General features: G+C 47.8%; 1 protein-coding gene across 1 annotated transcript in view; it reads right to left on the reverse strand.

The window, feature by feature from the left end:
* The window catches only part of Dhc93AB (Dynein heavy chain at 93AB), a 289,061-nt gene that overhangs the window by 121,373 nt on the left and 140,546 nt on the right, over nucleotides 1-27,142 (reverse strand). The window contains exons 44-48 of the mRNA XM_080266572.1: nucleotides 22,825-22,940; nucleotides 9,043-9,166; nucleotides 7,828-8,061; nucleotides 4,521-4,625; nucleotides 2,892-3,047 (exon numbers count right to left, since the gene is read on the reverse strand). Coding sequence (XP_080122698.1) covers nucleotides 2,892-3,047; nucleotides 4,521-4,625; nucleotides 7,828-8,061; nucleotides 9,043-9,166; nucleotides 22,825-22,940 — 735 coding nt within the window. The remainder of the gene's footprint in view (nucleotides 1-2,891; nucleotides 3,048-4,520; nucleotides 4,626-7,827; nucleotides 8,062-9,042; nucleotides 9,167-22,824; nucleotides 22,941-27,142) is intronic.

A 27,142-nucleotide genomic window follows, 5' to 3' on the forward strand; every position in this document is an offset into this window, starting at 1 on the left:
ACACTGGGGCAGAAATGGGTTAAGAAAGGTTAGTAACTGGTTGGTCACAGACCCAGAAGGCGAATTAATGATGTTAAGACAAACGTGATGGATGCTGTCGAATTTCTGGTGAGTGGGCAAAGAAGCACAAGAGTCAACTGAGAGTGTCTCCAAATAGTAACGTACTTCCTTCATAGAGCTAGTCCAATCAGAAGACTGTAGCAGCTCGAAGACCAGACTGAAGGAGGAAGATTTATGGGTCCAGTCGTCAGTTTTCAGTGGTTGGAAAAACAGTGTTTCAAACCTTTCAAGAGCTGATGCTGGACAACTGGTTTTCTTCCAGTCACCAAAAGCTCAAAATTTCTTATTTATCTGTTGATCAGTGGCTCTTAGCTTACAATGAAGCTGCTGCCTCGGAGCCATTTCGTGGATCTTAGGTTAGGTGACATGTAGAGGTGTGCGGTACGTAGGAGGACTACTGGGCCTTGAAAGCAGTCTGTGAAGCCTATAGCCAGAGTCGTACACATTAAAAAAAAAAAAAAAAAAAAAAAAAAAAGGAGCTCAGCTGGAACCATCAAATTGATATGCCTGGCAACCTGCGGTAGAGGGAAGCACGTGCCACTCCCAAGGCAGAGAATACCAGTCTTGAACAGACAGCAGACCAGGGATGTCCGAGTCTCCATCAGAATCTAGAGAAGAGGAGGTAGATGCCATGGCAGGATATGGGTCAAACCTAGATGCATCTGAAATACCTGAAATCTCGCCCAAATCAGAGTCATCGTCCAAACCCAAAAGGAGGGGAGGTGGAGTGAGGAAATGATCCGGGACACTGGAATGGCCTGGGTAGGAGGGATCAAAATGATATGAGGCATTAGAAGGAGCAGGGAGGGTTGGGTCAACAGGAACTGAGAGAGATGATGTAGTAATGGGGGATCAGTGAGAGGCGTAGAAATATTCCGAATCGAGGAAGAGTGTGTCAGCAGGAACTTGTGAGATAATAAAGAACTGAATACAGCGATGAATTACATTGTAGTATTTAGACGTTGGAAGATAATAGAAAGCATGAGGGGCCACAGCAGATGCCTTAGGGACTGAAGATGCCTGGTGAGTCAAGGGTGCCTGAAGGGTTACAGCAGGTACCTAAAGGGCTGAGAGTGCATGATTGAATCAAAGTAGCCTGAGGAACGACTCTAAAAGGAAATTGTAACCCAGTCTAAGGGACTAAGCAGGCAAGGCTCTCGACGAAGCTGCATGGCGACTAGATATTTGTTCTAGTACAGAGTTTTTGAGCAACGGTAGACCTAATCTCAAGGCTTGTCTATCCCAGTAAGAAACCCTTCTTCCTGGTGCATTTCTGCGCATTGTTAATCTTCTCTAAACGTGAATTTCGAGGTGAGTTTTCTAACAACAGTATCAGTAAAAGGGAAACGGACCCTTCCAATGCCAGTTTATGAGCCAGAAGCAAGAGGGCATCACTGATCACGGAAGCTTACCTGTAATGTAGGTGTGTGTTTAAGAGGTGAGAAAATCCAAGACAGACGCTGCATTGGAGGCATCCGGAAGCAGTGTTATATAGTTCTGGCAGGACTTCAGGTTGAAGAACTCATGTTCATAGCAGAGTGAGTGTGGGACGCAAAAGGGATGGCAACACCTGTCGAATGAGTAGGAGCAACCCCGTGCCTGGCAACACACTTTGTTTGGACATATCCAGGAGTGTTCCCTATGCTGCCTGGGCAACTCCCCTGCTTTATCACACTGAAGATTAGTATACAGTATTGCTGTCAGAGGTCGTGCAAGATGTAGAACAGCCATTAGGTGACCTAGGCCGACGCATGGAAGCATGATGGAACCTTTATAAAAGATGTACGATACGATGCGATACGATAGGTCATACATAGACTGAATCTTTCACTGGCTATCATGTTTATTTCTTCCATATAAATGTTATGCAAACCTTTCTTCGCTGTGAAACCTTACATAGTTGGCTGAGGATTGGGATGCCAAACCATCATTACTCAGGAAAGTGATATGGGAATCACCTCAGAAATATTCCTGAACCAACCCCTGCCTTGCCTTCTCTTTAAGAGAGGCGCCATGCTGGACATGTAAAAAACACAGAAGGAAAGCAGACCAACTGCACCACTAAGCCGCGTGAACAGAATTAATATGTCTGTCTGTAAGAAACATGCAAATTAAGAAAAAAAAAGTAGTATCAACACAAAAACTAGGCCCCAGAGATACATTTGCTTGCGATATGCAGCCCGAACGCAACCCGAGTACTAAACCTGTATTAAGCACTACACCCTTCCTTCGTCAACAATTAGGTCATTTTATTCTAAAACCCTCCATTTTATATAATACAGTGTCGCATAGTTATATTATGCTCAAGAAACCTATGATAAAATCCTAAAACTATAACGATTCATGTTCCAATAGAGAATTAAAAACATCCTAGTTTATTCCAGCATATAACAGATGATTTCAGTTAATCATGTAATTATCATCATCTCCAGCGCCTTGCTTCCCCCCGGAAACTCCCGAACAGGGGAAAGGCACGACAGAAATGCTTCCAGGCTATCTTATCCTCATACATCTCTCTCGTCCTCTCAAACACCCCTCTTCCTTTTCTCATTCATCTGTATACTGCTCCACTCTCTTCCATTTTGCATGAGATCTGCCTCTACAAACATCTCTCGATATCACTCTCACAAACTTTCATTGCCACCATATCTAGATGCATTCTTTACATACGAGTACGTACGTACTATCGCAATGTATCTTTTTATCCACACAGTAATTCTAAATCTAATTCCTCTAACACTTTCCACCATTCCACAGCACTCATAAATATTGCAGTTATTTACACTTCATAAATTTCAAAGTTGCAAAAGAATCAATAGGCAAAGTGTGACCTTGTTGAGGGTGTTGAGGGCCTCTCTAGCAGCCACCAGTGCAGGTTCGGCCTTAACCAGGTCCTCCTCACATTCCTTCCTGCGCTTGGCCACCTCCACCTCAATGATGGCTACACGACGCTTCTCCTCATTGGCCACCTCATTCTCCTTGGAAACCTGTAAAAAGATCGAGTAGACACTAAGATTCACGGTCATTTTTGGATGGTAATCTGAATGCATAGCCTCTTTAAGTAGTATTACATTTAACTGGCTAGCTGAATGTATATATGTACTGCAGTGGCTGGTTTATACACATGTGACATTGGAGGGCAGCTCTGTTTTATACGTTCAAGCCGTGTTTGTTGGCCTAATCGGACAACTGATCTGTAGGGCCAAGGAACGCACATTCTGTCACTGGAGAAGCGACCCGTCCTCATTCCATGCTTCAAAGACGAGTATGGTTGTGGAAAGTTTTAGGAGCACAGAGCGGGAAGTGCATTAGAAAATTGTATTGGGGCTATGTCTGTAAGTGAGAGAGTCTGTATGTCAGTGAGGAACCTCGACAGGGTGGGAACACATGATGGACATGTTATTGTACGCTCTTAAATGTTCGCATCCAGATGAGACTGAATTCAGGCCAGGAGAACGTAGATGCATATGCCACCAGCTACCACAATGGCACAAATGATCTATTTACTGACGTCTAATAATACTGTCAGGGACGAATGGTGGTTTCCTATAACATAAAAGATCTGGACCCTGGTAGCCTTACCTTAGACTCTTCTACACACCCAAGAAAAAAGTAATTAAGGGGTTGACTGGTAATGTTCTTTTAGTTATTTACTTATTTATTTCTCTATTTTACAGATAGACTCCTGACTGTTTTTGAATGCTTAGCTGAGTGTTCAGCCTTAGCAGTGTTTGAGTAAACTGCCTTTCACCGACTGATTAACTGAATACATAACCTATTTATGAGTGCTTAATATTGCATATGGCTTTCTCTGTGTCACTAACTGGATGTAGGACTTTTTTATTCTTTGAGTGGCAAACTGAATGCATGACACTCATTCTGGGAAACTGATGGTAGGTAGGGGTATTCAGTGGCAGGTAAGGGAGCCCATTATCCATTAACTTTAGTGCTTCGTTTAACTCTACTCTGAGCGACAAGCAAAATGATATCCAGCTCGCCAGGAAACTATTTACTATGCTGAGTGGTAGTCATTTAACCACTAACTGAATGCCTGGTGGTTTAGTAGGTTAATGAGCGCCAACAATATGTGTGCCATACGGACTCAGTTCTAGCAGGGGATGGGGTTTATTGTGCACATAATACCGATCACAGGCAAGATACTATTCCCTCAAACAATTGGACTGATTTGGCGTGTCCAAAGTCTCTCTGCTCCTGATGGGGCAACGTAGGATAGGATGATGTTTGGATAAATAGTTATGAAGGAGAGAACGTGTATGCAAAGAAAGGGAACATTAAAGACGCATTCTTCTACTGGAGAAGACTAACCATGTGGACGAGGAGAAATGTGTATGTAAAATGGGATGGAAGCTTAACTGTGTGTGAATCGCTGTAGCCAAATTTACTGGGCATGCTGTTAGGGATACACTGGACATGTCAGGGCAACGCTTGATCATCCTCACCTTGGTAGTCTCGGCCTCAACGATCCTGATGAGCTTGTCGGCTTCCTCATTCTTCTTCTGCAGCTCCACTTCCTGTGTGGCCAGCTTGGCTTTCAGAGCATCTACCTGTGGGGGTGGGGGGGTGAGGGAAAGGTCAGTTAGTAGGGATGACAGGAGGATTAGTGGGGGAGATAGGCGGGTAAGTGATAGGAGGGTTAGTGGGGGAGATAGGAGGGTAAGTGAAGATGAAGTGGGTTAGTATAGGTGACAGGCGGTTTAGTGGGGGAAATAGGGAGTTAGTGGAAGTGAGAGGTGGGTTACTGGGGGTGATATCTGAGTTAGTGGAGTGATGGGTGGTTTGTGAAGGTCAAATAGATGAATTAATGGGGGTGAGAGGTGGGTTAGTGTGAGTAACAAGTGGGTTAGTGAGGGTGATAGATGAAATTAGTGGTGTGATAAGTGGGCTTTTTTGTTGTTGTGGCCCCAGGCTCATCTGAATGTGAATCCGGCATATTGCAGGTTGAAGTTGCCCTCCTCCTGTGGTCCATCCTCTTCCTTTCGGGAGATAAGGAAAGAGTCAAGGAATACTTGTACAATAGGCCAACAGAGCCATTCGTTTGTATCAGTGCCATGTCATGAAGGCATCCCTCTCCAGCACCGATAGGTGGCCTAGTGGGGTGTAGTAGGTGGGGCAGTGGGTGTGACAGATGGGGTAGTGGGTGTGATAGGTGGGGAGGTGCGTGTAATAGGTGGGGAGGTGGGGCAGTAGATGCTATATGTGGGGCAGCTGGTGTAATAGGTGGGACACTGGATGCAACAGTTGGGGAGGTGGGTGTGTCAGGTGCGGCAATAGGTGTTATAGTTGGGGCAGCTGGTGTAATAGGTAGGGCGGTGGGTGTGATAGATAAGGCAGTAGCTGTGACAGGTGGGTCAGTGGATGTGTCAAATAGGGCAATGGGTTTGATAGGTGGGGCAGGGGGTGTGTGGTCGATGGGAGAGTTGGGATGACAGGTGGGGCAGTGGGTGTGACACATGGGGCAGTGGGTGTAACAGGTGGAGCAGTGGGTGTAACAGGTGGAGCAGTGGGTGTAACAGGTGGAGCAGTGGGTTTGACAGGTGGGGCAGTAGGGGTGTGACAAGTAGAGCAATGGGCGTGACAAGTGGGACAGTGAGTGTGACAGGTGGGGCAATTGAGGGTGACAGGTGGGGCAATGGAGAGTGACAGATGAGGGAGTGGGTATGACAGGTGGAGTAATGGGTGTGACAGGTGGGGTAATGGGGGATGACAAATGTGGCAATCGGGGATGACAGATGAATCAGTGGGGGTTTGACAAATGGGGCAGTGGGTGTGTGGTAGGTGGGGCAGTGGATATGAACGGTGAGGCAGAGGGGTGTGAGAGTTGGAGCGATGGGCGTGACAGGTGGGGCAACGGGAGCGACAGGTGGGACAGTGGGTATGACAGGTGGGGCAGTGGGTGTGACAGGTGGGGGAAGGGGGAGAATAAGTGAGGCAATAGGGGCTGTGATAGGTGGGGCAGTGACAGGCAGGGCACTGAGGGGTGGGGCAGTGATGGTGTGACAGCAGGTGAGGCACATGAGAGAGAGAGAGAGAGAGAGAGAGAGAGAGAGAGAGAGAGAGAGAGAGAGAGAATGTTTAGCGAACAAAAAAGGAGTAATCAGTGGCCTCTCCATACGCACTGGCTAGCGTGTACAGATTCTCAACGCTCAGTGGATCTAAGCTATACAAGGAACACGGCATGCGAGGAAAGGTATGCTGCGTGCTCGGTTCCATGTTTATATCCTACCTAATTATTGTTCTAAGCCTTTTTAACGTAACTGCTTTATGTTTCCTTTACCCTTATATAGTAGGTTATGCCCTTAGGAAGCATATATTTAATACTTACTTCACACTTATTGTTTTAAAGATCGTTTATGTAGGCTACGTCCCTAAGAATCATATCTATAATCTAGATGGAGGCACAGAGAGCTTTCAGTTGTTAAGCTATGGTCATGCCGGAGGGTTTGTTAGGAAATTAGATCTATTATAATGGGTTAAGGAGCTCAGTATGCATGGCCTCTGAATGTGCGGAACCCTTGGCTAATTAACACTACCTGTGCAAACGGAGGGCGTCAGTGTCGTACGTTATTATAATTTAACTCCATCAACACGAGATGTCTATCCTTGCTTAGATGTGTGGGGAAACAGCAATAATAGAATCTGATACGTCATTCCGAAAGATTGGAATGAGAATTATTTCCAGCCACTTCAGCACAAGAATTCACGAAGTTTTTCATAAGAAGAATCCTATGGAGGTAGTAAGCATAAGAAACGGACGATGATAAAGTCTTGCTACTTGCAGATTTTGTCATTCTGTTCAAGAGTGAGATATTGTACTGAAATGGCTACTGAAGGATGTATTTATCCCTCTCAGTTCAAAAAGTCTCTCCTAAGTTAAAAAAAAAAAAATTCTAGGCATAACAATTGTAAATGTAAAGAAATACTACCATACTGTAATGATTACTCGCACATCTGATGTATTACATACATACATAAATTAGTATAAGTAAGGAGTACCTGCAGAACATGTATCTCTTTCTATTTGGTGGTTTTTTCTTCTTCTGTTCTTGACACTGCCAGACAATTTTATTCCGCTTAGGAGTAACTTCTCTTAGTGAAGGGGTTAACAACAGTCTTCCTTAATTCCATCAGTATGATGAAATCTTTTTATTTCATTTCCATCAGGTAACGAAATTCAGTTTATGCTAAAGTATCTGGTAGTAAAAGGAGTTAGAGACATTCCTTCAGTATCAGGACATTATTCATTGCATTTTCTCGCCATCACTAAACAATTGCATTAAATATATTTCAGGTTAGGAGAGCCCAGCTGTTGTGGAGGGAATGAAAACAATTTCCACTAGCCCCTTCAGTACCAGGCCATCAATATTTTTTTTTTCTTGTTGTCACTGCAAAACTACATTCCGATTATGAAAGAACTTACCTTGTGACGAGGTTATAAGCAATCTCCAGTACATTCTAAAGTACAGTTGTCATTTTTAATCAATTCTTGCTACCGTCAGACGTTTACTCAATGGAGGAGACGTGTAGAAGCGGTGAGGTTATAAAGAGTCTCCATTAACCTCTTCAGCATTAGGAAATCTTTTGTATCTTATTCTGGACGGTATTACATGCTTTCATTCAACTTAACAAAGAATTGTTATAATGAAGGGTTTAATTGGCACTAATTGTACTGTTCATTAGCCCTTTCAGCAAAGGTGCATCTTTTATATTTCATTCTTTTTACCACTAGTTGATTCTCTTCAGACTAACCTGAGCTGATGTGGTCCTAAGTTTCTCAAGACCATTCATGAGGCGTTCAATCTTGGCTTGAAGGTCTTTGTGCTTGGCAGTGAGGAGGTTTGAGTAGAGGGAGATGAAGCCGAGGAAGGTCTTTGGCGTGGTGTAGTTGTAGCGGCGGTCGTTGGTCAAGTATAGGCGGCTCATGTCATTCACAGATCCATGCACATGTGCCATGAATTTAGACACTGATTCACGCAGTCCTTCCTGGATTTAAAGAAGTTCATTATTTTACTAGGTCTGCCAACAGCCCAGTGGCATTGGCAGCAAACTGTGACAGGAAATTGTACTGTCCCAAAATTAAATCCTGCCAAAGTTGCTGGATGGGAGAAGTAGACACATAATTTATCGTAGCGCTATTGGTGGGGTTAGGATAAAAAGACAACTACCCACAAAATCCCTCTATGTCAATGAAAACACTGTCCTACTACGCTGGTTGAGTTGGGAATGGAGAGGGCATTACATATCCTCACTATATTGAGGGAAAACTGTTTTGATGATGATGATGATGATTAATTTTGCCTGTGTACCAATAACTTCAGTACTGTCAGGCAGTCACTCTTGAAGTAGGATCATAATGAATTTTTGGTGGATAGAGCAAATAATTCAGAATGTCTTAATAATAAGTGTATGGACATAACACACTTCAATGGGCTCGTTGCTGACAGCTTCTATTTTGTGCTGCGATGACGACGCTACTGATGACAGTACCTATGTAGGCCCTGCTGGATTTACAAAGAAATCTTGTGAAGAAACATTTGAATTACAGTATGTAGTAAAATTCTTAATAATGTGTAGGATGTATTGTTGGCAGCTATTAACCTTGGGAAGCACTACTGCAACTGTGATGTGTTGCTACATGCATAATAACATGCAACATAATCTGTCTTGGTACGGAATTGAAGCTCAATAAGGGCACAAAATTGTTACATATCACTGATATAATTTTCCCCAATAAATTTCAGCACCTCTTGCTATTACGTGATTGAAAAGTCCAGCTGTACAGTGCACTCAACCATAACCCCAATTGGCATCTCAGACCACTAGACCACCTCGTGTCTGCAGGAAGAAATAGGTGCGCGCGCGCACACACACACACACACACACACACACACACACACACACACACACACACACACACACACACACACACACACACACACACACACACACACAGAAGCTACATACCGGGAGATACTCGATGTTCCCAAGGAAGGTCTCTGAGACATTGATGAGCGCCTCCTGTGGCCACTCGTGGAACCAGTCGATGGTAGTGCAGCTGATGATGGCAGGAAACTGGCGTGCCCTCACCCTGCATCAGACACAGACACAAGATTACACAAATTCATTAAACCTAACCTAACCTAACCAAAAAAATACAACATAAGCTATTCCGTCCACACTCTCCTACAGCAAGAGAACTAAACCGTAGCCTCTTCTAAGATATGCATGTAAATTAACCTACTGTAATCTAATAATCCTTACTGTCACTACATCTAGGACATTAATTAACCAATCCTTAACATTTTCTGTCTGAGTTCGTTTTAAAACTGGCTGCTGCTAAAGAAATTTATTTAGCTAATGAATACCTCTCAGCCTGAGGGGGTGTATGAAAAATCTCCATTAATTCCTTCAGACCTACACTGTCTTTCCTTGTATTCCAACAATTATCAGATTATATTATTTACTTCAGGAAAAGCTCTGAAACTGAGTCATAAATCACAGATTTAATCTGATTTTCTTTAACATTAATAATCCTTCATGAAGCCAAAACAAATTGTTTTAGACCTTACGCAAATCTAGAGAAACTGTTGTGGCGAGGAAATATGTGCATGAGATACAATAAGTCACCCACAATACATAACTAATCCTTGCTTCACCACGTTGCCATGAATTCCTGCCAGAATCTGCATCTCCATTTCTGAATTCTCATTGGCGTATAAGTGAGAGAGGTAGCATTAAGAAACTAGGAAAGAGAACGCGTAACATCAAAAGAACTGTGTCTGTGTGTGTCCAGCGAAATGAGCCACACATTCATTCGCATATCAGTCGCATCTGCAAAATGGGAGACATTTGGAAATCGTCTGCCACGAAATGTCTCTTAGTGTCAAGAGTTTTTCTTTCCCAAGCACATGTTCAGTTACAGCAATTTTTCTCAGTTGATATGAGAACCAGCGTGGCAAAATACCATCATACACTATGGAAGTATTGAAAAAGCTTCGTAACAAAATTATAACAGAGGAGAGTACATTGCTCTCTGAAATACAGCATAGTGTCCCTTGAAATGTCCAACCACCTCCACCAGGAATTCAGCATAGTGCCCCCGTGAACTCCCAGACACTCCCACAAGGACCCCACGGAGGAGCAGCAGCAGCGCACTGAGACTCGGTGCGACAACAGCCCAAGTCAGCCCGGACCGTATGCCCCTATGACTCGGAGCCCGCGCGCCATCGCCATAGCAGGAATCCTGCACTACCTTCTGGGCGAGCCTCCACCAACCAGCTTCGGGGTGGAGCTGTCTGTCCAGTTCCTGCCAGCACCCCTAAGGAGTCGGCCTGTAGCTGCTCCCGCCTTCTACAGGAGACGCCCAGTAGCCTCTCTGAAGGTGTCTTCTTTCTTGAGATGGCCAGTAGCCTCTCTGAAGGTGTCTTCTTTCTTGAGACGGCCAGTAGCCTCTCTGAAGGTGTCTTCTTTCTTGAGACGGCCGGTAAACGCTCGCCCCTCGCTAAGGAATCGGCCAGTAGCCAACCTGAGGGTAACCAGGAGATGGCCTAGCTGCTCCTGCCTTAGTCAGAAGGTGTCCTCCAGGAGATGGCCAGTAGCCGCTCCAAACCCCCTCTTGAAGGAGTCGGCCTGTAGTCGCTCCTGCCTTCGTCAGACGGCTGGTAGCCGCTCTGAATGTGTTGCCCCTGAGTCGGCCTGTAGCCGCTCCACACCCCTCCTGCAAGAGTCAGCCTGTAGCCGCTCCACACCCCTCCTGCAAGAGTCAGCCTGTAGCCACTCCTGCCTTCGTCAGACGGCCGGTAGCCGCTCTGGAGGTGTTGCCCCTGAGTTGGCCAGTAGCCGCTCCCCACCCCTCCTGAAGGAGTCAGCCTGTAGCCACTCCCACCTTCGTCAGACGGCCGGTAGCCGTGCCGAAGGCGTTGCCCCTGAGTCGGCCTGTAGCCGCTCTCCACCCCTCCTGCAGGAGTTGGCCTGTAGCCACTCCTGCCTTCGTCAGACGGCTGGTAGCCGCTCTGAAGGTGTTTCCTCTGAGTCGGCCTATAGTTGCTCTCCACCCCTCCTCAAGGAGTTCCGCCTTTGTCAGACGGCCAGTAGCCACTCCGAAGGTGTCCCTGGGTTTGCTGGCAGTTACTCTCCCTCTCAGGCCATGGCCAGTAGCCGGGCCTTGGCGCCTTGTGGTCGTGCCCCTGGGAAGCCACGGCCAGCAGCCAGGCCCCACGGCCGGAAGCGGCAGAGAGCCGCCCCAATGCCCCAGTGTGAGACAAGTTCCCCGACCCCCAATGCAGAGGGCGTAGAGGAGTACTGGAGAGACCCTATAGCTTCCCGCGGCCTCTGGTCCCTACAGCTGGCCCTGGAAGAGACCCACCTTATGGACCCTGATGCAGACTGGTGCCGCAGCCCATCCCTGTTGGTGCTGCCCAGATCTGGGGGCCGCAGCCCTCGGGAACCCCAGGCCCTCCCCATAACGCCAGGGTGGGAACTCCATACACCTCGACGGCGGAGGACCTCCACCTCTGTCACGAGCCTGAACGAGACATTCAAGCAGTTGTTCGGCCCTAGTCCTGAGGGCCACACTCCTGTCCCCAGCCAGGAAAGTACAGGCCCCTTCGCCACCTGCAGCCCTGGACGAGAGAAGATGCCCCTGCGCATGATCCCGTGCCCTCTCAGTACAGCTTCTCCTGGCAGTGCCCCAGCTCCGGCAGAAGTAAAGCCGGATTGTCTCTCCGCCGCACCCACCGCCCAGCGACCCATGAGACAGTGACTGTGACAATGCTGTAGTGCAACAGTGGCGAGGCGGAATAGTGCATTCATAGTACTGGACCAAGTGTTTTAAGCAGAACTGGAATAATAATGGTCTAACAGTAACAAGGCGGAACAGCGAATAGTCAATCAAGAACCTAAGTACTAGTAAGAAAGACCGACGCTTTGTAACCATCATATCACAGAAAGAGAAATACCCAAGCTGTGCAGTTAGTAATAATAATTAACCAAAAGTCCCTTGCAACTAGAAAATAATAAAGTGAACACGCTACCAGTAAACTCCGCCTCATACTACCATAATCATAATTAGACCCCAGTGCCATACACCCTCCTCTAGTGAGCATCATCTCTAACTCCTCCACGCACTTAGAGACCTTGGACTGTACTAATCCTGAATACTCCGCCACGAGTGTTTTTTTTATTATATTCACACATAGTATCCTGTGAGATACTAATTACATCATCTAGATATAAGTGTTTATGAACAACCAGAATATTGCGCTTGTAACATCTGCTGTTGTCCCTTGTCTGACTGAGTAATACACGTGTAAGGTTATCCCCTGGAGTTTTAATGTCCTGCCTCCCTCTTATGTGTCCTAAGCTCCGGTCTCGAAAGAGAACCCCGCTACATGTTAGGTGTTTAAGGAATGGGAGGTCGAGCCTAAAACACCTAGCATTACACTCTCGTTGTCTTATTTCCCCGAAAACGAAGCCCGAATTTTGAAAACCTGGCACTTATATATTTATTTTCGTCGGTTTTAATAAAGCAACAACAAAGCTGAGTTAATTCTTGCCTCCTGAAATGTCCGATATATACTTTTAGTTTTGGTCAAGCACTTGTTTTGTTTGTGTCAGTCTCTCTTTTGGTGGAAATTTTGATGATGATATATTAGATTATTCCACATCAGCCATCCTAGCTCAAAGACAGTCCCGGTTCCAAGATCTGATCATGACTTATCCCCCTAGGAAAACGCGCTACCCATAGATATAAGCCCAAATACCGCATGACACTACTTTCGATGAGTCAGCGCGGCCTCCATCTTGGAACGGTCAAGGCAGACGATGTTGTGTTCCTGACAATGGGCAAAGCTGACCACTATTTACCTACAAATGCAACAGCAGTGTGCTGGTTTTGGGTGTAGAAAGCGCGGGAATATATCTATGGTGACACCGATAGCATGAGCGACTCAATTGTCTGGCTATGCAAGCATCCCTCAGCCACTTCCCTATCCCCTGAAAGGAGGATGGTGGGTCGCAGAAGGACAACTGAACCCTGCAGTCCACCGAATTCACATTTTAGTTGAAGTATGAACCAATCACCACCACAACAACAGCCACTACCATAACCACCACAACAACACCAATAACCACCACCACCACAACAGCAATAACCACCACCACCACAACAGCAATAACCACCACCACCACAACAATAACCACCACCACCACAACAACAACAACCACCACCACCACAACAACAGCCACCACCACTAACACCACAACAACAAAAATCTCCACCACCACCACAACAACAACAATAACAACCACCACCACCACCACAGCAGCAACCACCACTACAACAACAACCACCACCACAACAACAATAACAACCACCACCACAACAACAACAATAACAACCACCACCACAACAACAACAATAACAACCACCACCACAACAACAACAATAACAACCACCACCACAACAACAACAATAACAACCACCACCACAACAACAACAATAACAACCACCACCACAACAACAACAATAACAACCACCACCACAACAACAACAATAACAACCACCACCACAACAACAACAATAACAACCACCACCACAACAACAACAATAACAACCACCACCACCACCACAGCAGCAACCATCACTACAACAACAACCACCACCACCACCACCACAACAATAACATTCATATTCATAGTCTGAATTAATTCTAAAACAAGCGCCACTATTACACGCTTGACCGCTCCAAGATGGCGGCCGCACAGACTCATCACAGCTGTACTGAAGCATGGGCGATGCAGAATCTAGGCTTTTCTATATCTATAGCACTACCACCACTTTCAATTAAGTCATATAATCTTGGAACGGGGACTGTCTCTGAGCTAGGATGGCTGATGTGGAATAATTTAATACATCATCATTAAATCTCCGCCAAAAGAGAGACTGACACAAACAAAACAAGTGCTTGACTAATACTACAGTATATATCGAACATATCAGGAGGCAAGAATTAACTCAGCTTTGTGGTAGCTTCATTAAAAACGACGAAAATACTCTATATATAAGTGCCAGATTCTCAAAATTCGGGCTTCGTTTTCGGGGAAATAAGACACCGTGAGCAATGTATTCTCTTCTGTTATAATTTTGTTACGAAGCTTTATCAATACTTCCATAGTGTATGATGGTATTTTGCCACGCAGGTTCTCACATCAACAGAGAAAAATTTAACATGTACTCGGAGCGGATAAGCTGTTAACGGCGGTGGCCTCTGGTAGTAGGCAGCTTCACAAGTCCCCCATTATGATTTCCTCACAAGCAATAATCCCCCAGTCCACCTTCCAACGCAACCCAGTCTTACCTAACCTAACCTAAGCTGACCTGACAAAACCCAGTCCAGTCCAGCCTACCTTACCCTGATGGAGCATTACATAGCCTACCCTGACTTAACTTAATCTACCCTAACCCAACAGTTAAACCAAACCAAACTTAATCTAAATTAATATTGTAATGCTAGGTGTTTTAGGGTCGGTTTCCCGTTCCTCGAACGCCTAGTGTGTAGCTGGGCTCTGTTTCTAGACCGGAGCTTAAACAAATAAGAGAGAGGCAGGACATAAACACTCAAGGCAACAATCTTACACGTGTATTGCTAAATTCTTCAAGTTGAACGGGTAGATGTCACAAGAGTAATTATTCTGAACAATTATAAACCTTAGGTCTTGATTGTGGGTATTAGTATCGCGCAGGATACTATTTGAGACAAGATCAGGTAAAGTGAATAGCACTGCGATCAGGAGTCCTAGGGCAAGGAAACGCCCGGCCGTATTCACTGTCTCACAGTTACTTATCTATTCCACCTGCTTTTCACACTAACACTGACAGCGTTTATTTCTGACTTCCCGTATTCTACTAATGCATTGTTCTGCCCTTGCTTCACTGTATCACTTGCACAGTGCTTTCACTGTCACTCACTATTGGGGCTGGGTATAGTGGCGGTCAGGTACAAGGGCGGCGGGAACATCTCAGCCTGGCTACTGATGGGGCTGAGTCCTGCCGGGGGCCTCCGTATTCAGGGGCCATGGGATCACGTGTAGGGGCGTCCTCTCTCGTCCGGGGTTGCGGGTGGTGAAGGGTCCCTTGCTCTCAGGGCTCAGGGCTGGAGTCTGGCCCTCTGGGCTGGGGCCGAACAGCTGCCTGAACCGTTCGCTCAGGCGCCTGATGGAGGACGAGGGTCTCCAGTGTCGGGGTGTAGGGATATCCCATCCGGGGGTCCTGGGGGCAGTCTGAAGGTCCTGCGGGCTGCGGTCTCCTGCGGTCAGAGATGCCGTCAGGAGTGGGCTGCGGCGTTGGCCTCCGTCGGGGTCCATCAGGCGAGGCCTCTCAGGGACAGGCTGTAGTGAGAAGAGCCCGGTGGTGGTCACGGGGCCTCTCCAGTAGTCCTCCAGGCTGGGGCCTCCCTCTGGGTTGTAGTGTCATGGAGGGGAATTAGCACCTGATGGAGGAGAGGCTACCAGCCGTCTCCTCTCGCAGCACCTGGCTACTGGCCGTGGCCTTCTAGGGGTGCAGCTACCGGCCGTCACAAAGGCCCGACTACTGGCCATAGCCTGGGGAAGGGAGTGGCTACAAGCTGACTAGAGGGCACCTTCGGAGTGGCTACCAGCCGTTTTGTGATGAAGGCGGGAGTGGCTACCGGCCGTCTCCTGATTACCTCCGAAGTGGCTACCGGCCGTCTTCTGCAGGAGGGCCGAGTGGCTACTGGCCGTCTCTGTTAGGGCACCTGCAGAGTGGCTACTGGCCATCTCCTGACGAAGGTGGGAGCAGCTACCGGCTGTCTCCTGATTACCTCCAGAGCGACTACCGGCCGTCTCCTGTAGTAGGGTCAAGCGGCTACAGGCCGTTTCTGTTAGGGCACCTTCGGAACGGCTACCGGCCGTCTCCAGACGAAGGCTGGGTCTGCTACCGGCTGTCTTCTGTAGGAGGGTTGAGTGGCTACAGGCCACCTCTTTAAGGACACCTTCAGAACGGCTTCTGGCTGTCTCCTGATGAAGGCGGGAGCGTCTACAGGCCATCTCCTGATTACCTCCACAGCAGCTACTGGCTGTCTCCTGTAGGAAGGTTGAGCGGCTACTGGCCATCTCAGGGGTGCTGACTGGAGCTAGAGCAATAGCTCCACCCTGATCTTGTCAGTGGTCGGCTCGCCCGGAAGGTAGTCTCTTTTTCCTGCTATGGTGGCGGCAGGCGAGTTTTGGGTCATAGGGGCGCACGGCCCAGGAGGACTTATGTCCCTGTCACCCGGAGTCAAGTCGCGCTTTATTCACCCCTCCGTAAGCTCCTTCTGGGGGTGTTTGGCTATTCTCCGTAAGACTACTCAGCATTTTACCACCGTCTTCTAGGAAAAAAGTCATGTCCCTGTGACTGGAGGTTGTAAACTTTAGTGTTTTAGGTGTGGTAGACTGGCTGCAGGTGTTGGAGGAGGGTGTGCCAGGCTGTGGTGGCGGAATTTTCATCTAGCTGAGTGTCGCAGGTGATGAAGCGGGTGGATGGGTTGGTGGAGGAGTGGAGGAGTTGTAGGAAGTGGAGGGGTCCACGGACTCGGTGTTTACGTCCGAAGGGCAGAGCCCATATGGCTCGGTGAATTCTCATGGTCATAGGTGTTGCCTCCTGTGGAAAGCTGTGCTGAGTGCTGGAGATGGACGTCGAGTGTGGTGTTTTATGCTGGAGAGATGCAGTGCGAAGTCTCTAAGGAGTGTAGGTGGCTGGGATTTGGGCCTGGTGTAGCATGAATGTGAGATGACTTAGGGAAGAGTTGGAGTGTGATTTTGCAGTGAGGTGGGCGGTGTGGGAGTGTTGGTATATCGGGCGGGTGGGCGTGAAGGGTGGCCAGAGCATGTGATGGTTGTTTTGAGGGTGGGTGTGGGAGGTGATGTGGGTGTGCACTGTTGGCGGGTGTGGGAAGTGGGTGGGGTGTGCGGGGGCAGGTATGAGGTGGTAGGGGTAGGGGTGGTACGGGGCACCAGAGTGGGTGTAGGCCTGGTGTGGTGGTGTCATGGGTGCGTGGGCAGCACAGGTGGGGTCAGGCATGGGGGATGGGGCAGGCGGGGGCGAGGGAGACAGGAGGGGTGGGTTGGGGCCGGTGATGGGTGATGGTTGGAGTGGGGGTGTGGTAGTTGAAGGTGGTGTGGGCGCGTGGGTGGGACACGTGATGCTGGGCGTGGGGGATGGGGTGGTTGATGGAGAGGAGGTGGGGGAGAGATCCGGACTTGGTGGTGTTGGTGAACCTTCAGGTGAGGTGTGAGGTGGCATGGCGAGGGGTGAGGTGGAGGTGATGGGGGAGGGGGAGGGGGAGAGAGACGGTGAGGGGGAGATGTAGCAGTCATAGGAGGTAGAGGGGAGCGGAGCAGGGCACGGGGCGGGGGCGGGGGATATGGGAGCGTGAAATGGATGTACGAGACGGTTTCTGAGAGTGTGAGGGGTGGCGTGATATTCGACTGTCACTTGGTAGGGGTTAGGGACACGGATAATGGTATGGGGTCCCGTGAACCGTGGCGCAAGCTTGTGGGGGGTGGGGAGCTGCACTGTCATGACAGTGTTGCCCGGTTTGTAGGGATTGGTAGCAGTGTTGGGGCAAAGGTGTAGGTGTTCTGAAGATGAGAAAGCCGCCGCTTGAGGTGGTGAAGGGGGTCAGATGTGGGAGAACAGGCGGGGGGCTGTAAGTGTTGTCACAGAGGCAGGAGGAGAGGTGTTTCCTCAAACACTCATTCGTACTGTGAAATGCCGTCCTCTCGGGGGCAGGAGTTTATGCCCCATTGTATGATTTTGACATGGGCGGGCCAGTCGTCGTCTTTGGTGGCTTCTATCTGGGTGTGGAGTTGGTTCATTAGAGTACAATGGCTTCGTCCGCAGATAGCGTTTCCTTGGGGCCAGTAAGGGGACGAGTGAGATATGTTGTAGCTGAAGATGTGGGCTAGCTCCTCCCAGATTTTGCTGGTGAACTCTGGTGCATTATCAGAGTGGATTGCCTTTGGGATGCCAAAGTATGGAAAAACGTGCCCAATCAGGACATCAGCAACTGCAACAGCATAGTGTTCTTTTGCCAGGCAGGCTATGATGAATTTCGAATATGTGTCAATGAACGTGATAAGTTACCAATAGCCCGATTTCGGGGGTAGAGGTCCCACTATGTCGATCGCCAATAACTGCCAAGGTTTGTGGGCGGTAATGTGCCTTGATGGACCAATGGTGCAGGTGATGTCTTTACCTAAGGCGCACGCTCAGCAGGATTGGATAATCTCCTTGGCTAGGGTGGAGGGACTTGGTGTCCAGTAGGTGTCGTTAAAGACCTGCAGGAGATTTTTTGTGCTCAGGTGGACTCTGTTGTGGGTATGCATGTGCTGGAGGGCGTCGAGGGCGGTGTCGGGGGCTAGGATGATATGCCCAGATGGGGTGAGCAGGTGGTCACCCTGGTGATATAGCTTTTTGAAGAGATGTAGGGGAATCCAGGAGGGTCGTTCCTTATGATGCCATTGTTGGAGAAGGTTTGGCTCTGGTTGTATGGCACTGAGGGGGAGCCGGTAGAGAACATCTGCATTGGTATGGAGTTTATCAGGGCGGTATGAAATTTCGTAGTTAAACTCCTCCAGTGTCTTGCACCATCTGATGAGCTGGGCGTTGTGGGTGTCAGACTGCCGCAGCCATTAGAGGGACTGATGATCAGTAATGATGGTGACTTGGGTCCCTGACAGGTATACCTGGAAATGCTCTAGTGCCCAGATGATGCCTAAGCACTCCCTCTTTGTGGCAGTGTAGTTTTTTTCTACCTGGCTGAGGGTACAGCTGGCGCAGGCGATGATGTGCTTGCGGCCCTCTTGGACTAGGGCTAGCACAGCTCTGATTGCAATCAAGGAGACGTCAGTGTAGAGTCGGAATGGAAGGGCATAGTTGGGAAAGGCCACGACTGGGGCGGAAACATGTTTGTCCTTAATTTGTTGGAAGGTGGCTCATCTCTCGTCTGTCCAGATGAACGGTTCTCCCTTCTGGGTCAGGTTGTGGAGTGGCTTAGCAATGTGACCAAACCCCTTCATGAAACATCGGTAATAGGACGTCAGGCCGAGGAAGGCACGAATTTCGTGAACGTCTTGTGGCGAGGGGATGTCCGCGATGGCACGGAGCTTGTCTGGGTCAGGAGATATGCCAGCGTGGGAGATGACATGTCCCAGGAATGAGGCGGTTCTGGCGGCCAGGACGCACTTGGAGGGCTGGAGTTTGAGGTCCGCTTGTCATATTTGTGTGAAGACCTGGCAAAGGTGCTGAAGGTGATCGGCCCAGGTCTTGCTAAAGACAATGACGTCATCTAAGTAGGCTAGACAGATCTCCCAGGTGAGGCCACTGAGGACAGAGTCCATTAGTCTTGAGAAGGTGGCGGGGGTGTTACAGAGGCTGAAGGGTAGGACATTAAATTCATAATGTTTCCTGTTGCTGGTCGAGAAAGCAGTCTTGCCTCTGTCTTTCGGTCGCACTGGGACCTACTAATACCCCAGCTGGAGGACGAGGGTGGAGAAGCAGGAGGCACCATACAGGGAATCTAGGGAGTCATCTATTCGCGGAAGTGGGGTAGCGTTCTTGGTGGTCACATCGTTGAGCCGGTGGTAATCTACGCAGAACCGCATTGCGCCATCCTTCTTCTTCACAAGGACGATGGGGGAGGACCAAGGGCTGGTGGAGGAGGAGATGACTCCAGCCTTGATCATCTCTTGAACCTGGCAGTCTTCCTCTTCCCACTGTTTGGGTTTTTTCCGCTGGGATGGCTGTCGGATCGGTGGGCCCGTCATGTGGATCTCGTGAGCTAGGTAGGTGGTATGTCCAATATCGGTGGGTCCCGCCGTGAAAAAGTCCTGGAAATCCAGGAGGAGGCAGCGGAAGGTGTCTGATTGGTGGGTGGGGAGATTTTTTTTTTTTATGTGAGGAAGAAGCAACCTAAGGCCATGAGCCCGCAAAACTGTTCCTTCCAAGAGAAAAACAAAATACAAGAGAGAGCCAAATTCAAGATCCATTCATTTCGAGATGCCTGGACACACTGCGTTTGAAAGACTGGAGATCATAGGAAGCAGGAAAAACAGACAGAGGGAGACAGTTCCAGAGTTGACCTGTTGCATAAATGAAGGACTGGGAGTAACGGTTAACTCTTGCATTAGAGAATTGGACAGAAAAGAGGTGAGAGTTTGCTGCTAGACGGGTGCTACGCGCTCGTCATAGAAGTGGAGGAATGCATGCAGACAGTTCAGAGGAACAGTGACCATTGAAGTAGCAATAGAAAAGAGATAAAGATGCAGCACTGCAGCGAAGAGACAGAGATTGAAGGGAGTCAGTAAGAGGAGGAGAGTTAATGAGGTGAAAAGCCTTTGACTCCACCCTATTGAGAAGAGCTGTATGTGGGGAGCCTCATCACACATGAGAGTTGTACTCCACACAGGGGCGGATAAAACCCCTGTATAGAGTCAATAATTGTGCAGGGGCAAAGAAGGAACAGAGTCGGCTTAGCACACCCAATCGCTTGGAAGCAGATTTTACAAGAGATGTAATATGATCTTTCCAAGACAAGTCCCGAGCACATGAAACCCCAAGCATGTTCAAGGATGATGCAGGATTAAGTTGAGTATTATTAAACATAAGTGGGTATACCTGTGGAAGATTTTGTAGGGTTGATAGGTGTAAAAACTGAGTCTTTGATGCATTAAAAACAACCAGATTATTTTTACCCCAGTCAGAGATACGAGCCAAGTCAGACATTAGGTGTGCCATAGCCTCATCCCTTGCCTGTTGAAGTAACTGCTGAGATGGACGTTGTGGGAATCGAATGGAAAGGTGAAGGGTGGAGTCATCAACGTATGAGTGGATAGGGTTAGATGTACATTTTAGAAGGTCATTGATGAATAAAAGGAAGAGAGCTGGTGATAGGACAGAGCCCTGAGGAACACCACTGTTAATAGATCTAGGAGAAGAACGAGAGCTGTCTACAACAGCGGCTATAGAGTGACCAGAAAGGAAGCTAGAGATGAAGGCACAGACAGAAGGATAGAAACCGTAAGAGGGCAGTTTGGAAATTAAAGATTTATGTCAGACTTGATCAAAAGCCTTTGAGATGTCAAGTGCAATGGCAAAGCTTTCGCCAAAGTCCTGAAAGGAGGATGACCAGGAGTCGGGAATGGGGGGCAGGGGGGTGGAGGAGCTGGAGGGGGAGGGAACGCAGGACTCGGTTTCTTCCATCTCTCCGATAACGAGCCCTTTAGGAAGGGTGAGTGGTAAGGAGGAGAGGTTTGCAATTCGGACTGCAGTGTGATGAAGGGGAAGGAAGGTTGGGAGCAGGACGCAGGCCAAGAGGGTTCCGGGTGGCAGGTGTGGGAAGAAGAGGACGGATGTACCCAAGGGCCGGTTGAGGGGCACCCAGCCTTCGTGGTGGAGGGGAATGGTTACTGCGGAGGTGGCGGCGGGGAACAAGGGAGGGGGGGAGGGAAGGGGGAAGGAAGGGGGATCGGGGGGAGGGGAAGGGGGGCATGGATTCTTCTGGCCGGGGCCGTGGTGTGCAGTGAGAAGAGCCCAGTGGTGGTCACGGGGCCTCTCCAGTAGTCCTCCAGGCTGGGGCCTCCCTCTTGATCATAGTCTCGTGGAGGGGAGTCAGCACCTGACGGAGAAGAGGCTACCAGCCGTCTCCTCTTGTAGGGCCTGGCTGCTGGTCATGGCCTTCTAGGGGCGCGGCTACCGGCCATCGCAAAGGCCTCACTACTGGTTGTGGCCTGGGGGAGGGAGCGGCTACAGGCTGACTTGAGGGCACCTTTGGAGCGGCTACTGGCCGTTGCCTGATTACCTCCACAGCGGCTGCAGGTCGTCTCCTGTAGGAGGGCTGAGCGGCTACCGACCATCTCAGGGGTGCTGACTGGAGCTAGAGTAATAGCTCCACCCCGATCTTGTCAGTGGTCGGCTCGCCCGGAAGATAGTCTCTTTTTCCTGCTATGGTGGCGGCGGGCGAGTTCTGGGTCATAGGGGTGCGTGGCCTGGGCGGACTTTTGTCCCTGTCGCCCGGAGTCAAGTCGCGCTCTATTCACCCCTCCATAGGCTCCTTCTGGGGGTGTTGGGCTGTCCTCCGTAAGTCTATTCAGCATTTTTAATATCCTAACTGAACTTAATCAATCCAAGATAAACCAGCCCAATCTAACTCACCCCAACTTGACCCAACCTATCCCAACTCAGTCCCTTCAGTCTGATTACATATTTTGTGAAATATTCTTGCTACCAGTATACAAGGTTATTCAATGACTTGCATCCAACTCTGGTAAGGAAGGAGTTGATTAAAATTATGTCACCTTCTCTAGATCAAAACCTCTCTCGGAAACTAAATAATAATGTCAGAATATAGGGTAATGGAAAGGGGTATAGATGACATGAGGCGCCTGTGGTACTATCTGCTATTCTATACTGGGGTACAAAGTCACTGCATCATGCAGGTTACCACAGATATCTCCCCTAGGTGTTATCCTAAGAATTCATTTTACCTACCAGCTCACAACAGGTGGAGAACTAGGTTGCACCACCTGCTCACCAGGATTCAAACCTTGGCACTATCTGGTCGACAGCTTCGTAGCTAGCGAAACTTACAAGTCGGCTACGGCAGTGGTGATGTAAAATAAAAAATGCGTCATCAGAATGAAGAATCTAACCTTACCTGCTGAAACTTTCCATCACGTGAGCCAAGTTACCTGAGGGCCGAGCCGACGGGGGAGAAACAAAGAACCATCTTGAGGTTCTTGCGGACACGGTCGATGAAGAATCTCCAACAGTTGTCTCGGGTGTCTTGCTGCCCTGTGCTCTTCACCTGTGTGATCCAGGGCAGGGCAGGGCAGGGCAGGGAAGGGCAGGGCAGGGCAGAGCAGGGCAGTGTAGGGTAGGGTAGGGTAGGGTAGGGTAGGGTAGGGTAGGGTAAGGTATGAGAGAATAGGACAAGAGAGAGGACAGGGAAGAGTATGATAAGAGATGAGAAGAGAGAACATGGTGGAGCAAGACATGGCAAGGCAGAGTAGGACAGAGTAGGGTAAGTTAGTACATGACACGTCAGAAAAGGAGAGAAGAAACAGGCCAGAGTAGTGTACGGCACAGGTAGAGTGGACAGAGTGGAGAAAAGCATGACAGAACAGAGAAGACCGTATCATGGCAGGGCAGAGGAAGTCAAAGGGTAAGGTAGGGTAAGTGGTGGGTTGGTGGTGCAGGTGAAAGACAAAAGAAAAGTATTAGTATCAACAAACTGGTACGGAAAAACAAGTCAGGGTGTTGCATATTCCTCAACACAATTACAAGGGGGGAATGAAAACTAATAATGCAGTTCTATATGTCAATAAATCATGATGTAAAAATCTTAAGTTTAAGATGAGCTTATTGCGAACTTAGTGGCCAAAGCAAATAGGATTTATAAACATTCTTCTTAAATAATCATTTAGGTGAATAACTGAAGGCCAACAAAATCAAACAGTTGAAATTACTTAGTAGTTACGGGCTACGTTATATATGTAAATAATTTAAATATGAAGGAACCTGATGGGAGCGGGATGAAAATAGATTATTAATACATTTTTACTCAGGCCTCACCTTAGTTTATCTAAATCTATAATTATAACCATGGAGATATAATTTGTTGACCATTCAGTAATCCAGGTCTGTCATGCTTCTAAATATAATGATGACACTGAGTTGGACTGAGGAGGGGCAACTCCTCAGGCTCCAGGGAGGAGGTGCCAGGGGGAGGGCGAGCCAAGGGGGGCAGACCATAGCATGCAGGCCACCATCACGACTGCTGTTGCTGCGGCTGCTGCTGCTGCTAGGCTATTCAAAAATGGTTTCTGCTGCACGCGACCGCAAAAGATGTGGGCAGGTCATGGGTGGGGCGGGGCCGGGGTGAGGCTACGGTCAGGCTACCCGGCTGGAGGAAGGGGGGTGGCCGCCACTCAACACTCCATACCTGGACTTGGACCACGACAGTGTGCTGTTATGCTGTTAGGTTTACAATAATGTCATCCATCAATCAGTCGTGACCACAGACCTGCTTACAACAGAATCTAAGAATACTTAAAGATGAGGAGTAAGGATAGGAATAGAACCTTTCATTCCATGTAATTTAAAATTAACACAACTAATGAGTAAAAGTACATGAAGGCCACACAAGAGTACATGTACAGCTGGATGAATTTAGTCACAGAGTAGGCTAATAGTCAAGTGTGGGAATTATGGGTATATTTAACTAAATCAACTGTGTACTAGACATTGAGATGGGCTAGTACAGTACTGTATATAGATCAATAACTACAGTGCTGACTAAATGGATAATATTCATGATGTAAAACTTTTTAAAAATTTGATTCCAGGGAACTTCCAAATCAAATTAATTAATGACCAGCTATCATGATAAATCTGTAAAGAGGAAGCTACCCACTGTCACTCGCCTATAGTAATTTGTCAGATATATCAGCGTAAGTGTGAACTTTTCACATTACATTTGTTCATTAATCTGATTAATATAAGAGAGATAGGTTAGGTAAAATAACTTTTTTTTTTGAGTATGTTTCACTCTGGACACTGGCGTAACTCCCCGTTCCCTGTAGGCCAGCAGTCCTCCTACTCTCAACACACCAAAGTGTCTGAGTAATTTTATGATACAACTTGATGTAGTTCTTCCCGTTCTTACCCCTCTAAACTATTATCATTCACCTCTGACTTGTTTCCCCTAACGAAATTAAAATATAACGACTGCCTGTTTGAAGCAGTGAGTGGTGGTCGCCCTCCCCTGCACAGCCGCTTCCTGTGAATTTCTGGGAGGTGGTCCTGGGGTGAGGGCGGGACGCAAGGGTGTCCTACGTCCCGGCGGCCCTGGTGTGAGGCGGGTGGTGCCCTGGCCTACAGTACTGACGCAGGAGAACCCCGACTGCGGCTCCTCCTCGCAAAATTCGTCAGTATTTAAAAAATATCAGTTGACTACAATTCAAGGCGGTGATGATGGACCGACGGTGATGCCAGAAGCAGAGTGACAGCGATATACATACCATCCAGACGTCCTTGTACTCGCGCTGAGGGGCCAAGGTCAGGCGGTAAAGAGAGCACGCCGCTGTTAATGACTGGGCCAAGTCACCACCAAGGTTTAGGAATAACAAAACATACACAATTGTTGAGGAAAGATAAAAGGAACAGAACAAGTTGTGTTCCTCAAACGATGACACAACACAGAGTGGCAGAGCTTGGGTGTTGTCTGGGTGTGGCTGTGTATTGGTGCAACATGAGGTGCTGCCAAGGGTGAGATTCACTAAATAACACACAATTCAATAATTTTTCTCCCATAAATAAGATCGCAGGAACAGCAAGAGACAGGGGACATTTTTGAACACTCTATTCCTTGTTCTTCCTGCAAATACAAATCTTAACTATCAAAGGGAACTGAACATTTGTTTTAAAAAGAACAAGAGATAGCCAGAGTTGCTGCACTTTCTATTCATTTACCTTCATTCAAAAACAAATCTTTGTAACAACAGGGATTTGATAGTAAGTTTATTTGTGAATCCACTCCCCGGTCCTGTGTGGGGTGGCAGGGTGTGCTTGAGGCGTGGCGTGGGGTGGTGTATGGAGGGGCGGAAGTAGGACAAGACAGATTTAGGTGCACAACAACGGTAAAGTCACACTCACTGCTCTTGCCTACAAACAAACACACGGGGACTCTGCTGCTTGTTAAGTTTTATCTTCTTATATTTACAGCACTGCAGTAGTGAGAAATCTACATACAAACAATACTAACACTATCTTTAGACATGTATTTAAAAATTAAGCATCAAGTAAACATATGCTAACATCTAAACTACTGCTTACCATAAAAGACGTACATCAAAAATCTGTGAAGAGGTGATACGCACACACATAGCTACTGCATTATGTAGGACGACTGACAAACAGTGGTGGTCAAGCTTCAGAAGAGGAAGCAAGGGTTCAAACAAGCAGGATGGATAGGCAGTGGGGAGGCAGGAAGGGTGAGAGTGACCGCGCAAAACGAGGGGAGGTGACACAAAGAATGACCCACCTCAAAAATAAAACTTTTGTGCCCTCATCAAAACACGAATCACCCAAAAAGGATGGAAAAAAAATCCAGTCTTGGCTCTACGGGTCCACGTGCAGCAGAAAGCAGGGTGACGGAGCACAAGCTGTGGCCACAACAATGGACATGCAGCACTACTCAAAACACGAGCACTAAGCCCACAACTCAACACCACTACCATCTCTTTGGCTCTGCTCAAGTCTAAACCAGAATTTCAGCTTAAAGTTGTATTTTAAAAATTCAGTAAAATCAAAATGACCCTCTGTGCACAGGTTATAGCTCCATGACATAAAAATAATGAATGGTATTATTGTAAAAGCCAATTCTAAACAGTATTACCTGTTGCATGCATAGGAACCCAAGGTTAGGCTACCACAGTCCAGAACATTTTACGGACGGTAGCTGGCTTATGCCACTGATAGTGTTACAGGACTGAATACTCTACAGTTTCCTCTTTTCTTTAGGATCCAGACAAATGGGCAAAGATATGATCGTCACCCCGACTGGTGCCTAAGATCACGCCACCACGAAACATCCAAAACAGTGATTAACTAGAGGCTCCCCAAGGAGGTAATCACACCAGCCGCAAGCCGATACATATCTAGCGCGGCTCGGAATATGAACTCGACCTTGACCTACTTTCACCAATTTTGAAATCGTTGGAAATTTTCATTCCTACTAAACACCTGTACAATTTTGTGATGAAATCTTGAGCAGTTGAGAAGCCATCATGATAACAGACACACAGTCTTTGAGCTACTTTCACCAATTTCGAACTCGTAGGAGATTTTCATCTCTAGTACACACCTGCAAAATTTTGTGATGATATCTTGAGCGGTTGCGAAGTTATCGTGCTAACAGAAACACAGCCAGACAGACAAACTGAAATCAATACTCGTAGATTTTCCTCCCTATTACAGACCTGTAAAATCTTGTGATAATGTCTTGAG

This window comes from Coenobita brevimanus, chromosome 21 (genome assembly GCF_032717465.1).
Source record: "Coenobita brevimanus isolate Jiangsu-jjx chromosome 21, ASM3271746v2, whole genome shotgun sequence".
NCBI classification, from domain to species: Eukaryota; Metazoa; Arthropoda; class Malacostraca; order Decapoda; family Coenobitidae; genus Coenobita; species Coenobita brevimanus.